The 15431-nt window shown below is 40.1% G+C and overlaps 1 protein-coding gene across 9 annotated transcripts in view; it reads left to right on the forward strand.

Moving 5' to 3' along the window:
• The window catches only part of lrba (LPS-responsive vesicle trafficking, beach and anchor containing), a 200085-nt gene that overhangs the window by 62643 nt on the left and 122011 nt on the right, over positions 1-15431 (forward strand). For all 9 annotated transcript variants that reach the window (XM_077523686.1, XM_077523683.1, XM_077523684.1 and 6 more), the window contains exons 34-35: positions 8684-8748; positions 10537-10645. In XM_077523686.1, coding sequence (XP_077379812.1) covers positions 8684-8748; positions 10537-10645 — 174 coding nt within the window. The remainder of the gene's footprint in view (positions 1-8683; positions 8749-10536; positions 10646-15431) is intronic.

A 15431-nucleotide genomic window follows, 5' to 3' on the forward strand; every position in this document is an offset into this window, starting at 1 on the left:
TTCCCAGTGGCTCCAGTCAAAGTTAACCTGTTTAACAGATGGGCACGTCTCTTGTCAGCGTGTGGGGAGACAGACATTGACTTCCCCAAACACTTGGCTCCTCCTGACCCTTTCACCCGTTGACCTCTGGGTTCGCAGCCAGAGAGAAGTTCACAACTCCGCCGTTAAAGAATAGGACTGCACAATCCGTACCGTTGGCTAGCTCGACTTCTTTACAAATGCTAAACCCGAGTTCTTTTCTCCACAAATTGCTAATGTAGCAGTCTATAGCTTTACTCGGTTCTTGTCAAAAAGCACCAACAAAACGCTCAATTCGAATTTCTTTGTTCACTACAAACTAATGTAGCAGTCCATATCTGAACTGAGAGAGGGCTACTTGAGTGCAAACCTCTGACAAGGTTGGGCAATTTTTATTTGGAGTCATTACGATTCACGGAGGAGCTAAGCTAAATGGCAATGATTAATTTTGCATAACGACAAAGGAAACCTTGCGTACCCTGGCGGAGGTAAAAAAAAAAAAAAAAAAAAAAAAAAAAAAAAGGACCAGGATGAATATTGCAAAAACATTTTTTGGATGGTTTCTCAATTGCAAGTTTAAGTTGTTTTTCAAGTGAAACGCGGCCTCAAAATAGCAATAAATCAAGTTCAGCGGTCATATTTTCTTCAAGCGGGCCTTTGATGGATCAGTCGCAGACCACGTTGCGCCGACCGCTCGGGGAGCCCGGCGGAGAGGTGAGAGAAGTGGCGAGGAATGCGGTGAATCCGGGGACAAAAATACTTTTTTTTTTTTTTTTTTTTTTTGGCTCATCATTTTCCCCCTGCCTGTCAGAAGGCGCACCATGCTGTGCCGTAAAACGGCCGAGCAAAAAGTTCAAGACCAGTACGAGTCAAAAGTGTTATTCTTCCCTCCTCCCCAAACCCAGTACCCCTTTACGGTCGTGCCACGCGGCGCAGCGTCCCCCCCGCTGTCGTTCTCCACTTCACGGGGTCACGTCGTGGAAAGGCACTTCTCCTGCGAGATGCAGAGAAAACACGCTAACACCAACTGGCACTTAATTCTGCCAACTATGCAGGCGGCGGGGAGGAGGGCCGGGTCAGGAGGGCGGCTTCCTGACAGGAAGGTGAATTGAGAATCAGATGAGAGAACCCTTAAAGGGGGTAGACACATTATCAAAAAGAGAACTTTTCAAAATAGCTTGTGAATAATGTACATCATGAGTCGTTTTTTTTTTTTTTCGGACAGTGTTTCCATGCTATTTCCCCGCGCTAAATCAATCTGTGAAAACTGTAAACAAACAAATGTTTGTAATTGCCTGTAGATGCCACAAGATAGTTTTGCGCAATTCACCTAACTGACGAGCTATACTGAAATTTTTCGTATTGTGACGATGTAATTTTGAAACTAGACTAGTCAAAGATCTGTGGATTTCAAGCTACATCTGAAATAAAGCACATAAAAATGCTATCACTACTTAGCTTTTGGCTTTGATAATTAGCCTTAGCTAACAGCATTATCAGTGTTAGCTTTTGTTAAGCAGCACTACGAATGTACTCAAATGTTCAGGCAAGTTGCCAGCGTGGTGGTATCGTCTTCTGAAATGTTGCCTCCATGAGGGCAAACACAATCAATGCTTTTTCTTCAGCTGAATGGGCCATCTGACTTTATGCTAGCCTTGACGCAACATCGTAGCTCCATTGAGTGGTCATGGAAAAATACAAGTAATAAGCAGTTGAATATTTGTAAATAAAATCAAAATCTTTTACAACAATTTATTTCTCAGAAAATGTGTGAAGATACGTCAAAGCATATGTGAAGCACTGTATTCCATGCTAGTTAGCTAGCTAGCTAGTGATCTGCTTCGGTAGCAAGTCAATAACCGCTAACTCTCAAACCGCTAACATTCTTTTCAAGACAATGTTTTATTGAAATAATGTTACGCAGAATTTATCATAGTGATGGATGGTGTCCTTGTAGATGTGATGCCATATTTAAAAGTATTGCCTTCGCTAGCAGCTACACTTTGGAAGCATATTTTACGTTATCCTTGTTCTGCCTATGAGAGATGACTATGGTGTAGCTCCTTGAAGCAGGACAAGGAATTAAGAGCCAAAAAATAGAGATGTAAAGTGTACTATCATTCTTGATCCTAAGGGTATTTTCATGAAAGCTAGTCACAGATATTAAAACACCTGCAAACTGTTTTGAACAGAAAAAGTCTCCTTTTAAAACATTTAATTTAGATCCACGTTGTTGTTCCAGCGAGCGTGGTGTGCAATTGTGCTTCAGTTGAGTGACTCTCCTCCGTCGGGCCCCCGTTCAAAGTGATGTTTTCTTACCTGGCGGGTCATCTGCACTGAAGACCTTGGAATCTTTTCTTATGTTCCTCCCCCGCTGCTCGGCTGGCCACCCCGCTGATAAAAAACGTGTTCGGGAGCCTTCAAATAAGATCGGGCGCAAAGGCTCGTTAACGTCTCGGACGTGATTGATTGTTCAAAAAGGGGTGTTCACTCTTGTCATTCCCCTGGTCCGGGGCCTCAAAAGTTGTCGCACCCTCGGCGGCTATTTCGTCTTTTAGCGGGCATTGGATCCGTTCCTTTGAGCAGGTTTTAGACCAAACACGAGGAAACAATTACCCTGAAGTAAATGTTTCACCCTTGAACTCTGCCTCGCACCTTTCGTCACCGCTTTATTGGGACATTTACAGTTTAGGTTTCATACATAGCGAACATCAATGTTAACCACTTCAAATGTCTGTGAACTTCAACCTAATCTTGTGTTTTATCATCATTAGGTCAAAATGACATTTTTATATTTGCTTCCAGAAAGCAAAGGTATGAAATATGCGAAATTCCGTATTTTTGAGGCAATTTTATGCGAATAAACGTCATTTAAGATTTACGTCACAAATAGGTAGTCAGTTCATCATTGCTTCACATATCAGTAATATTAGAACATAAGGTTTGCTACGTATCGTATTAGAAGATTACAGTTTGGTTTGTGTTCGTAAGCTCTGCTGCCACCTGCTGGCCGTTTGTGTAATAACTACCATTTCTGCAACCGTTCTTTGCAGTTGAGAGGCTGCATCAAAGCCTTATGTATGCTCTAGCATAAAAACAAAACAAAACAAAAAAAACATATAAATACGTCTTTGGGACACTTAAAACATAAAAAACAACAACGTATTTACACATTATTGGGAGCAAATGAGTTAATAAACAATAAATGGGACCAAATCAGTATCCACTTTCGTCGACTAATGAAGACGAGATGAAAATGTACTCCACTTAAGAAAAACTGGACTAAAATCTATGGACATTTTAGTTCATGAACAAAAACGAGACAAAATTGTATAATTTTGTAAAATCTTGTCTCTGCTAATCTGTCACGACTGTGACACTGTCATGTGACACAGCACAAACACGGGACAGACAGAAGGTGGATTCACGGTGAAAGGTTATTTAAAAAAAAAAAAAAAAAGAAAAAAAAAAAGAGTAAATTAAAGATATAACTTAACATTAATCAAATGGCTATAACATTCCAACAGTAATGTTAATGCAACTGCTAACTAATGCTGGTTACCTTGCTAGCTTGTAGCGTGGAGCCGTAGGAGTCACTTTAATTTTGTGTCAAGTTGTTTTTCATCAAAATGGTGAGAAAATTTTGCGTGAAATAGTTTTAGACCCGAAATGGTTCATTATAATCTGTTGACAAAAAAAATATACAGGGGAAAAAATGGTTGTTCTGACTAAAACTCGACTAAAATGGTGACAGTTTTTGTTGACTAAAATTAGATGGAGACTAAAATACTAGATTTATATTGAATTAAAAATGGACTAAATAAAAATGAGATGAGGTTCCTTCCTTCCTTCCTTCCTTAAATAAATAAATTAAAATGTATACCTATTTTTGACACAGTCTGTATATTTTGATTTGGCGTCGTTGTAATGCAAGTTTTCTTTTGCGTTTTGTGATGGATTGAGGCAAAGGGACTGATGTTGTTATATATTGATTTCTACCATAAATGTATACTGTGCTTCCTTGCAATGTAGATTATATGATTTGAAATGTCATGTAATCAAGATTAGACTCACCTGTCACCTTACAAATACATAAACACTTGCGATTATGAGCGATGCCACTGAACAGCGCGAGTGACTTATTTGTTGTTTTGGAACAGCGGAGACGTGATTATTTTTTTTTTCCCTGTTTTTCTTTTCATTTTTTTTTTTTCAAGCCTGATTTTGAAAGCTCGCTCTGGACGTCTGTTTTTTCTCACTCGTAGTTACCAGTGGTGGTATATTTGGATGTTGATTATGGATAATCAGCTGTAATGACGGAAGCGCATGGCATGTGTGCTTAGTCTCAACGTCGTGGCCGTGGAACACACAACAAGCCGAGCCCCATTCAGTTTTTCCAGCTAGCGTCGTCCCCCTTTGAGCCGTGGCGGGACGTCGCTCGAATTTCCCTCCAGCTTCCAATCAGGATCAAGGGGGCAGCCCACGCTCTCGACCCTATCATCTGTCGGCAGGTCGGGTTAAAGGTGAGAGTTCACAAATGGCTGCTTGTATCCTCTCATCAGGGGCGCTCGTGGTCACACTCCCCCAGCCAAAGCCCCCTCCCCTATTACGGCCATAAAAGCTGCGACACCGCTGGACAGCCAAAAATCCAATATTCCATCAGCAAGCTCTCTCCTCAGATCGGGGTCATCGCTTTTTTTTTTTTTTTTTTTAATTCCAGAAGAGTAGCCACCTCGTAGCCAGTAATGACGCCATTAGTCTTGTGTCCACCAAATGCCGATGGCGTTCGTCAAAGCTCATTTCCGACCGAGAATGGACGACGGGCTATTGGCTGGACGCTTTGTTGTGCTTTATTCTGCTTGCTTGCTTGCTTTCAGGTGTTGGGCGGTTGGATCAGATATGCTGCTCTTTTAGTCCTGATGTCCCCACAAGTACATGGATACGTTTTTTTTGAAAATGTGTTTTCTTTAATCTCCAGGGTAAAAAAAAAAATATTTCAACACACAATTCATTTTTTAAAATTGTCAGTACTGTTACTAATACTAATGTTCATACTATATTAGATGACTAAAAATAATTACATTAGGGAACACTATACATTTTTTAGTCGCAATTAACTCTTTTACTGCCGGACATTATCAAAAAAATCTATGATATGACAAAGGCTTTGATCATTCACGTCATCCTTGAAAATTTCATCAGATTTTGTCATGTTTCATTGTAATTTCATACACCGACAGCCCATTGAAAAGAGGTACAATGCTTCCATCTGCTGGCCATAGTTAGTGTTTTTGATTCCACAACCCATTGACCAGGCAGCGATGCACTTAGACCAGGGGTGTCCAAACTTTTCATTTGAGGGCCACATACAGAAAATCAGGACGACGCAAGGGCCACATATATGAATAGGAATAGTGTTTAGTCCTAAAAATTGTATAAATAATGTATTTATGCTTTTGCATATTTAGAAAAATGCGACAGTATATAAACAAATTTATTTGTAATATTGTAATAGGGTTATTATAGTTTTGGAATGTTTTATTTTAGTTTTTATTTCATTTTGAGTTTTTTTTTTTTTTTCTCATTATTTTTCATGTACAATTAGTACCTTTAAAAACACATCAGCTTGTGAATGTCACATAACCAAACCTAGAAAACAGGTGAGCTGTGATTGGTTACCTGAGCCCCTGTGATGTCATTTTCAGTCGACAGCAAGTTGCAAAATATAGTTTTAAAGGTACTAATTGTACGTGAAAAATAATGAAAGTATCATAGACAAAATTTTTTTTTTTGCTATAATGGGCTAAATAATTGAAGTATCGCTTTAAGATCGTGCACGTACTCGCACACGCACAATAAACTATCCTAACATGGATGGTGCAGTTAAGTTTTGGCCCAGAGGTGGCAGTTGTGAGTAAAAAAGTGACAAACTGCACAATGATCCTTGAAGCTCCAACCAACATTTGTGGGGTTAACACTTTTTATTTAACACATACAGTTAAATAAAACATTCATGGCGAATCTCAATTTATAGTATGAAATTAAAACAAATCTAAAATATTATATGAAAACATGAAATCACATTTGTCAGCTCTCAAGCACATTTTGGCTTGGAAATTGAGAACAACTTCTCCAAAGTATGTCTACATTCGAAAGCATGTTAAACATTATGATCGACTTTTAATACATTTTCCTGAACTGGACCTTGTTTAACTTTTAATTGAGGACGCCTGCTCTGTTTTGGCGGCGCTTTTGATTGACCTCGGGTGTTTTTTATTAAAGCAGGCATGTTGTTTAGTGTAGACGCGTGCGCTTGTACATCATCCATCGCCATATTCCGCTGACGTTATTACATCACTTGGCGTGGTCTAGCGCCTGGCTTACTTTCGGACCAAAACTGGCGAGTATTTACAAGAAATCGCATAAGGAAATGTAACGTTTGCTCCTCCAGAGACTCTATTTATGGCCCGACTTCCTGTGGTGTTTATTTGAAATCCGGCTTGCGGAGGGAGAGAAAGAGAGAGAGAGAGAAAGCGAGCCTGGCCCGGCCCGGTTTGGTCTGGAATATCCCCACGGCCACAGGCAAACTCATGTTTAATGTCCTTCAACTTCTACTTGGAGGCCCTCAAGGCTTCTTTTCTTGCTGAGCCGCAGAAAAGGGCCAAGTGCCAGCCTCCCAAGTGTGGGCTCCTATTCCCCCGTTGCGCCCCGGTTGTTTGGAGCGTACGGTAAACGCGGTCAATGCCAATAGGACCCTTCAGGACAAAAAGCAGTTATGAGTTTGAGGTTAAGTGTGGTGTTGTTGCGTGCACGAGTGACGGTGCGCAGGCCGCTTCCCGCCCGGATTGATTGGCTCCGATGGCTTTGGCTCGTTATACGTTCCTTCAAAAATCATCACGTATATATATGAGAGGCGTGGAGGGTTTATATGAGGAATTCTCGTAAATTGATCCTTCCTTCCGCCCCCGTCGCGCTGATATCCGCGTCCCCTGCGGACTTCCTAAGTTTACCGAAGGGTCGCTCAGTCCGCATAAACACGCGGTTTCCTCTATCAGCTCGCGACATGATGACAGCAGAGTTTGAAAAGGAAATAAGTTGATGCTGGAATACTTTTTTTTTTTTCCACCGCCAATCTTTCATGTGCTAAACCACATTTCCTCAAGTGATGAAATATCCTTGATCAGCTATAGGGAATTTCATTAGTCAACAGTAAATGTGAGACTATTTTTCAATTTCCAATTTATTTGGAAAATGTCCACACTGCATATCTTCATTAAAAAAAAAAAAAAAAAAAAATCTCTTGATATTGCATTCCCTTAAAAAACAAAAAAAAAAACCAAAAAAACCTGTTTTTCTGACAATTTTTTTGGGGAGATTTGTTTTTTTGAGTAATTTTTGTTGTTGTTTTTTTCCGATTTTATTTTTCTGTTTTACTGAATATTTTTTCTTTTATAAAAAAAAAATATTCCGAAAAACAGGGAAATTTTGTTTTTGTTTTGAAAAACAGGGAAAAAATTACTCAGACAAACATGGTGGAGGGGGCGGGGGTGGGGGTGGGGGGACGATGGGTAATTACTCAGAAGAACAGAAAAAATAAAAAATTCCAAAAAACTGGAAAAAAAAATTCCAAAAAACAGAGCACCAACTTCTGTTTTTCAGAGTATTATTATTATTATTATTATTATTATTATTATTATTTACCACTGAACTCCTAGTAACTTGTTGCGGACCACTGCCCTTCAAAGACCAACTTGTTTTATATAAATTGTGTCCAATCATTAGCAAATTAGGATTTTGTTACACTTCGACGGACGGGTAATACTAAATTGTATTAAGTCAATTCCACAACGTCAGAGGTTGGCAAAACGTCTTGCGTGTGATGTAGAAACAAAACAAAACAAAAAAATTTTCTGAAGTCCTGTTTTCATTGGGCGGGAGTTGAAAAACTGAGCTGAACTTTAGAACCGAGTCTATACAGTTAACAGAATGACCTTAAGGGTCCAATAAAATGTGCTGTCAAAACATGGCTCATTTGTATTAAGTGATGTGGAATATGTACTGTAGCTGCTTCGAGGGGCATGTCGTGTTTTTCTTCAAGAGTAGTTTAGTCGTTAACTCTTTCACATGAGGTTTTTCATGCATACTTCTTCAACTCCCGGGAGAGGAAGTGAGGGAAAAGGGGAGGGGAGAAAAAAAAAATGGCAGGCAGGCGAAGTTCAGACAGGCCCCCGTAACCTTGTTGCTTTATTATTCTTTTGACGCTCGCGTCGAAAGGTGTTGAAACGTCGGAAGAGAACATGAGAGTCGTGTCGACCCCTCCCTCCCTCATCTCGTCGTCCCTCGATGGCGAGTCTCTTGCGGTCGGCTTGTTTGGACTGACACCTCCAAAGCAAAACGCCGGTCAACGAGAGGAGGAAATTTGTATATTTTTGAATGATAAATGCACTTTGAGCTTGGCTCTTTCACTCCTGGATATTAATTCTCACGCCTGTGCTGACCAAAGCAGTCCCCCACTTCCATAATGACTGCTGTAGCATGTTACCATGTCCTCAAATGTTTCAACTTCTAATCAGTGGATGATTGTGGCATACATATTTTATGTTTATACCATCCAAATGAATAATGTGTAACCTTTAGTCCCCCCCCCCCCCCCCTGTGCGTGTAGGAATGGCAGAACTCCATCCAGAAAAACGCTGGTCTGGCCTTTATCGAGCTGGTCAACGAAGGCAGGTAAGAAACATAAACAGAAATATCATCCAGGGTCAAAATGTTGCTCTTATATGAACATTTGTTACACAATGTATGGAGATAAAATTCAAGGCTCACTTTCTAGCCTCCTAAAAATTATTATTTTTTTATATAAGGAAAATTGCACTGTATGATCATTAAAAATAATATAAAGAATTGAAAACTTTGTGCATCACGATTTCAAGTCAATTCATTGTGTTGCTCCTTCTGTTGTACCTGCGCTGGCCACCAGGGAGCAGTATAATATACTCGTGCAAATAAATGATGAAGACGCGCCATATTAGTAGGTCAACGAGGCCAATAAATAATATTTGGACTCGATATTCATTTTCACTAAAAGGGAAAATATTGGTGTAAGAAAAGAAAATGGATAGACGTCTTTGTTTTAAAATTCAAACTGAAAGTTCAGGGACCTCCCAAGGTTGTTTCCGTCCGTCCATCCATCCATCCATCCATCCATCCATCCATTTATTTTCTTGACCGCTTATTGGTTAACATGTCTTAAAAATTTTGATACAATCTTAAAAAAGTACTCCCTATTATTTTCTACAGTAAATAATGGTTTACAAATTTCAAAATATGTGAAAAGTTACATTTTCACCTATGTTGGTTTAAATGATCAAAAACAGAAGGTACAGAGGGTTGCCAGAGTCACCAGCATCAACTGAAAATTTAAATAAGTAGCTCGCTCGACATATTGGAAAAACATGTGATATATTATTGATTTTGTTTTGCGACATTTAAAATGTACCTAAAGAAATTACATTTTTATTACCTAATGAAAAAAAATAAAAAAAGATTTCCATGTGGAAAAATAAGCTATCTCAATGTATTGTTAGTTAATTATTTGTAATTACCCTAGATATTGTTCATGGTGATGCACATTTAATTTTGCCTCTGACTGGTCAAATTCAAATAAAAGCATACAATTCCATATGAAACTTATCGCATGTTTGCAATATCAATATTTTTCCGATATATTGCCCAGTCCTACACTGAAGTTAAAACCGTTTTTAATTGATTTATTTTCGGCTGTCTGATAATTCTTCTCAACATTGTGTTGAGCTTACCCCTTATTGTTGCAAATAAAATCAAAAACACCGTAAATTCTTAATGCTTGCTGAACTGAGGTCATCACTTCGAATGGCTCAAATCTACTGTAGTGTTGATGTTACCATAAACACCGTTCAAAAAGTTGATTTCCTCACGGAGAACATTTATGAATTTGAGAGTCGAAATGTGTTGCGTGCGGATCTCAGTGGTTATTGATAGCGGGGTCAGGGCCAGAGAGGCTGCCGAGGGCCCCAGCGCCTCCGCTCCCCTGCTGCCCTGCGCTGAAACAGCAGTCTTGGGTTACAGTCAGACCGCCGACGCCCCCCCCCTTCAACCCCCATGCAGTCCCTCCTCTCTGGCCCTTCGTCTGTTATTGTTCCACTTTGCACACCGCTGACCTTTTGGGGCCGTGCAGCGAGGTCCCCCCCCCCCCTCGTCCACAACATGCGCGTTTGATTAGTATAGATAAGCGCCGATCGGGCCGGATACTCTCTGCCCCTCCTGTCAGATGCGTATCATTAACAAATCAATTAGCACCTGCACCACGGGATGTTCTCAACTCTCACGTGCAAATGAGATTTTCTGCCCATTTTGTACGCTTATTTTACACATCGTTTTATGGCTGTTAGCACGATTTGGTCCAGTTGTCTACTTCCAGCGAGCGGACAGAGTGATGATATTCGAAGTATGCAAATCTTCTTCTTCTTCTTCCTCCAGGCTGCTGAGTCACACCATGAAAGACCACCTGGTCCGCGTGGCAAACGAGGCCGAGTTCATCCTCAGCCGGCAGAGGGCTGAAGACATCCACAAACATGCGGAATTCGAGGTAAGATGTTGCAAAATACATGGAGAGACATGATTTTTAAAGGAAAATACATGGTAGATGCGTGGAGGTCCTTTTTTTTGTTTTTGTTTATATATACATGGAGAGTCATCTTTATACACGTTATAGGAACACGGTTAGCATATGAAGAAACATGGATTATAAACATTAAGATTATAAATTGATCAGCTTGTGAATGTCACATGACCAAACCTAGAAAACAGCTGAGCTGTGATTGGTTACCTGAGCCCTTGTGATGTCATTTTAAGTCGACAACAAGTTGCAAAATGTGTTTTTAAAGGTATTAATTGTACGTGAAGAATAATGAAAGTATCAATTTAATTATAGACAAAATATTAACTTTTTATTGCTATAATGGGCTGAAGTATCCCTTTAATTTTTTCTTTTAATTTTAAATTTCATCTTGCACTGGAAATTGTCAACGTAAGAATGGTAAAGTTAATTCATTCACTGCCAGAAAAAGGATGTTTGCTGTCGATAGTCGTCAATGGTAGTGAATGGGTTTTAAAAATCATATCAGAATTCAAGGTGTATGTTCACTATTTCCCTTTTATTGTCTTTAAATTGATGACAAAGCAATTTTTTTTTCTTGGCGTAGAATGCCATCAAACACTTATTCAGAGTTGACCAGAGGAACCCATGACTCTCGTATCCAGTGGCGGAGTCAGCCCTGTCACACTGAAAGAACCACTTCATATCTTGTTGCTCTGCGAGAAAACACAAGCCGTGTAAAAGAAGAACAACTCGGCATCTCCCAGGAGCTGACTCGGCGGCTTCAAAAGTTGCCCGTCGAGTCGGGTCCGTCTCAAACAAGCTTGCGGCGAACGGGGACACCATGCTCGGCACACGTTGCTAAGCAAACGTTGTGCTAATGTGGCGTACGCGCCACACACCCCCTTCTGCTTAGCACAAACGTCGCCATTCACTGGGAACTGTTTCCCGGACTGCGGGCACCCTCGTTTGTGGCCTCCACCCTTCTTGGATCCCCATCCTCTGCTTTCTAGATCTCCTCGCAGCAGATCCTACCCATTATACTCCCGCTGGGGGTGTATTTTGCCCCATGACAGGAAATTCAACTTTCAAGGCAGACACTTTCCTGTTTTATACTTTTTTCTCATCCCATTATTGGCACTTTACTGATTTGCGCTTAATGACATGGAGTCCACTTTTAGTCCACAAAGCAAAAAAAACAAAACAAAACAAAACCTAGAGGTTTCCAAAAAGCTGTTTGACTCATTCACTCCCAACCATTTTCACAGAAGCAGTCCCGTTCGCTCCTGGCTGTTTTCCTGGATTTTGACTGAGTTTGCAAGGCCCACAGAATATTGTGTTCTATTGCTATAAAAGCATGGAACGTATCAAAAGAAAGATTAAAGTATCTTCTTTCATCAGGGAAAAAAAGTATGTTTCTATCTGTTTCCGTTTTGCAGCAATTAGCATTAGAAGACAGCTAAGTTTCATCAGTTTTCACAAATCTATTTAAAATTGTAAGTAATTGAGCTTTTTTTCTAGATGGCCCTGGTTGATCTCCTTTGCTCTGCTGCCACCTGCTGGCCGTTTGTGTGATAACTACCATTTCTGCAACCGTTCTTTGCAGTTGAGAGGCTGCAACAAAGCTTTCTGTATGCTCTAGCATAAAAAAAACAAAAGCAAAAAACGTATAAATACATCTTTGGGACACTTAGAACATTAAAAAAAACGTATTTATACGTTATTGGGAGCAAATGAGTTACGTAGGTCAATGACTCTAAATGATTACTCGATTATGAAAGAATTTGTTGATTACTTTGATCATCAATTTGTTGCCAACTAATCGATTAACTTATCATGTAAATCTACAGCATATGTACCATAAATACACGGTGTTTGAAAAGTCACTGTCAACATGTATTTTGACGAATATCTTTCAATCGAGAATACAGGCACTGCACTGAATTGTAATAAAACATGTTAAAAAAATGTCAGCGCACATGCAGTGACTTTCCGAGCACCCTGCTGATGCATTCTTCATTCCAGGAAATACCTTTGTACACCGACATGCATTTTTTTTTTTTTTTTTTTTAAAGAAGTAATTAAAAAGTTTAGACATTATGCTTACACATGGCAATACATGCTTTATACAGCCAATATCATAGACAAAGACTTAATAATATCCATTGTTTCTTGTACAAAACTGTCCGGTCCAGTGTCCACCGGGGTCAGTTATGTTTTTCAATGAAGCGCCACTATCAGCCGCATGCACTGGTGGGATAAAAAAATGACAAGTAATAGAAAGCTGTAACTTCTCCTTAATTGACAGCGTCTGTTGTTCATCCCCAAAACTCTCTCTTCACAATTGAATCCCTCCCCTCCCTCCATAATGCGGCTTGCTCCTCGGTGACCCCCGAGTAGAAGTGAGAGCCCCTGATAAGTCCCGCTCTGATATTGCTGTATTGATTTTTGCCTGGGTGCAAGCTCTGTTTCAGTCTGATGGAGCCCACGCTTTCATTTTGCGCTGCCACAATAAAAATAACAGGCCAATGAAACATGCCCCCCCCCCCCCCCCCCCACCACCCACCGCCCCCAAACCCCAGCGCACTCCCACCCTCTTGCATCTGTGGAGGTGTTTGGAAATGTTTCTCACCTTCAGTCTCGCTTGTCTTGCGTTTCTACGGTGGTTATTGTTTAGCCAGACAAACGATAAACTTCTCAAATTCTACTGCCATTTGTGAATAAGCTGCACTTAACTTTTGTACGGAATCGCAATAATGACTTTTTCCACATAGGACGAGATCGGTTTTTGTCTCTTTCAATCCAGAAACGACTTTCAGCGTACAGTAGGGCTGGGCGATATAGCCAAAAAATAAAATCTCAATTTTTTTTTCAGTCATTCAGGACGACTACGATTTTAATCCATTTTAATCTAATAAACCCACCAAGCATTTAATTAACTATTTGTTTTAATTCAAAAGTAATTCATGTGCAAAAAGGTTCAGACAACAATAATGTATAACTAGACTAAGTGCAATTTCTGGAGAAATTGCGTGGGAATGCTGAAAGCTGAATGCTAATAGCTGAATGCTTATGAAGGAAATTGAAGGATAAATTATGACATAGTAATTAACTGTTTATTACTAGTAATAGTAGTAATAATGTCATACACAAACATTTATTAAATGCTTTACGTTACTGCACGTACTTTTATGTTTATTGCTCAAACACATGTGCTACCTTTAACGTCACCATCCGCTGTTGAGCGAAAGGATAATCTGTGGTCAAAATTAATAGTGTGATTAATTAATTTAACGCTTTAACTTTGACAGCACTAAACCGCCCATCCAGCATTCTGCCACTTGTGCAAAATTACAACCTAAAACCCTTCAAAAATGACCACTTAAAAACCAGCGATCTAGTAGGGACGCGGAAGATTAAGCGCGATATAGGCCGGGGGATTCACTGTAGTCCCAGATCCTCTCCACTGAACGGAGTCTTGTCTCTCTGACACGTTGCGCGGAACTCCACGGGACGGAACGGAGTAATCTTTGTACCGGGGAGTGAGTTATTACCACGGTCTTGTGGCGAACTAGATATGAAGATAACTTGAAGTGGGGCTGGTGAGGTGGGGGAAATCCAATTACCTTTTTAGCTTCTTTATCTAATAGGATCCTTAATGTGAAGGGAATCTGCAGATCACAACACAACAAATGATAGACGGCGATATCTCGCCGGGGAGCCGGAAAAGAGAGGGCGTTGGAGAGATAGGAAAACAGAACATGGGGGGGGAGAAATCGAAGTCCCTCTTTTTATGGGGCTGTTCATTAGGGATGAAATGTGGTGCTCTCAGGGCCACAAGGGCAGATAAGAAGGTCCAGATAGGGAAGAGTGAGCAAGACCCGTGTCATTTCGATTCTTCCTCATCCCTTTTTTCTTCCCTTTTTTTATACGCACGCTCGGGTTATCCTCCCGCTGTTATATGGAGTAATTGAATTGGCGCTTGGAGAGATACAATGAAAGCCAGACGATAGCAGGCTAATTAATGTTTGGCGTCATTGTCTTTCCTCCGCTGAGCTTGCTCTCCCGCCCCAAATTAATGACATTAGCATTGAGCCGATGATTCTTGCACTGTATTATCCCGGCGCTCTTATGCAATGGACCTTAAGTATAAAAGAAAATTACAAAAATGAAATTTTGCTCAGCTCAACTCAACTTTATTTATAGATCACTTAAAAAGCAATCTTAGCTTTATACAAAGTACCGTACATAAAGTAAAAATTTGACACAACTAGACTTAGTGCAATTTCTGGAGAAATTGTGTGGGAATGCTGAAAGCTGAATGCTAAGATTTTGAATGCATGTGGAATGCTTAAGAAGTAACTTGAGAGATAAATTATAACCTCTTGTTTACTGGGCAATGGACTTTACCAACTGTGCCACCAAGCAGTATCAGACACCTGGTAATGATGACAAATTATATGTATGGAAGTGGGCGTGAGCAGATTTATATATTCCGTTTTTACATTTCACATTCATTAAATATTTTGGTTTTGTGTTCCAAAATGTACGTTGAGGTCTAACAGTTCCCCATTTTTTTTTATTTTTTTTTTATTTGTTCCCTTTTTGACACCCTTTTGCAAACGTCACATCAAGACAGACATCAGTGGGTCATCTCTGCGATGCAACATCTAACCTGCTCGCAACGATTCGCCCCTTTTCTTTGTTGGAGTTGAACCAATTGCTACTCCGCACTTGTCGCAGCAGAAAGCCCCGACTCCCAAAGGCTATTTTACGC

The sequence above is a fragment of the Festucalex cinctus genome, chromosome 6, assembly GCF_051991245.1.
Source record: "Festucalex cinctus isolate MCC-2025b chromosome 6, RoL_Fcin_1.0, whole genome shotgun sequence".
NCBI lineage: Eukaryota > Metazoa > Chordata > Actinopteri > Syngnathiformes > Syngnathidae > Festucalex > Festucalex cinctus.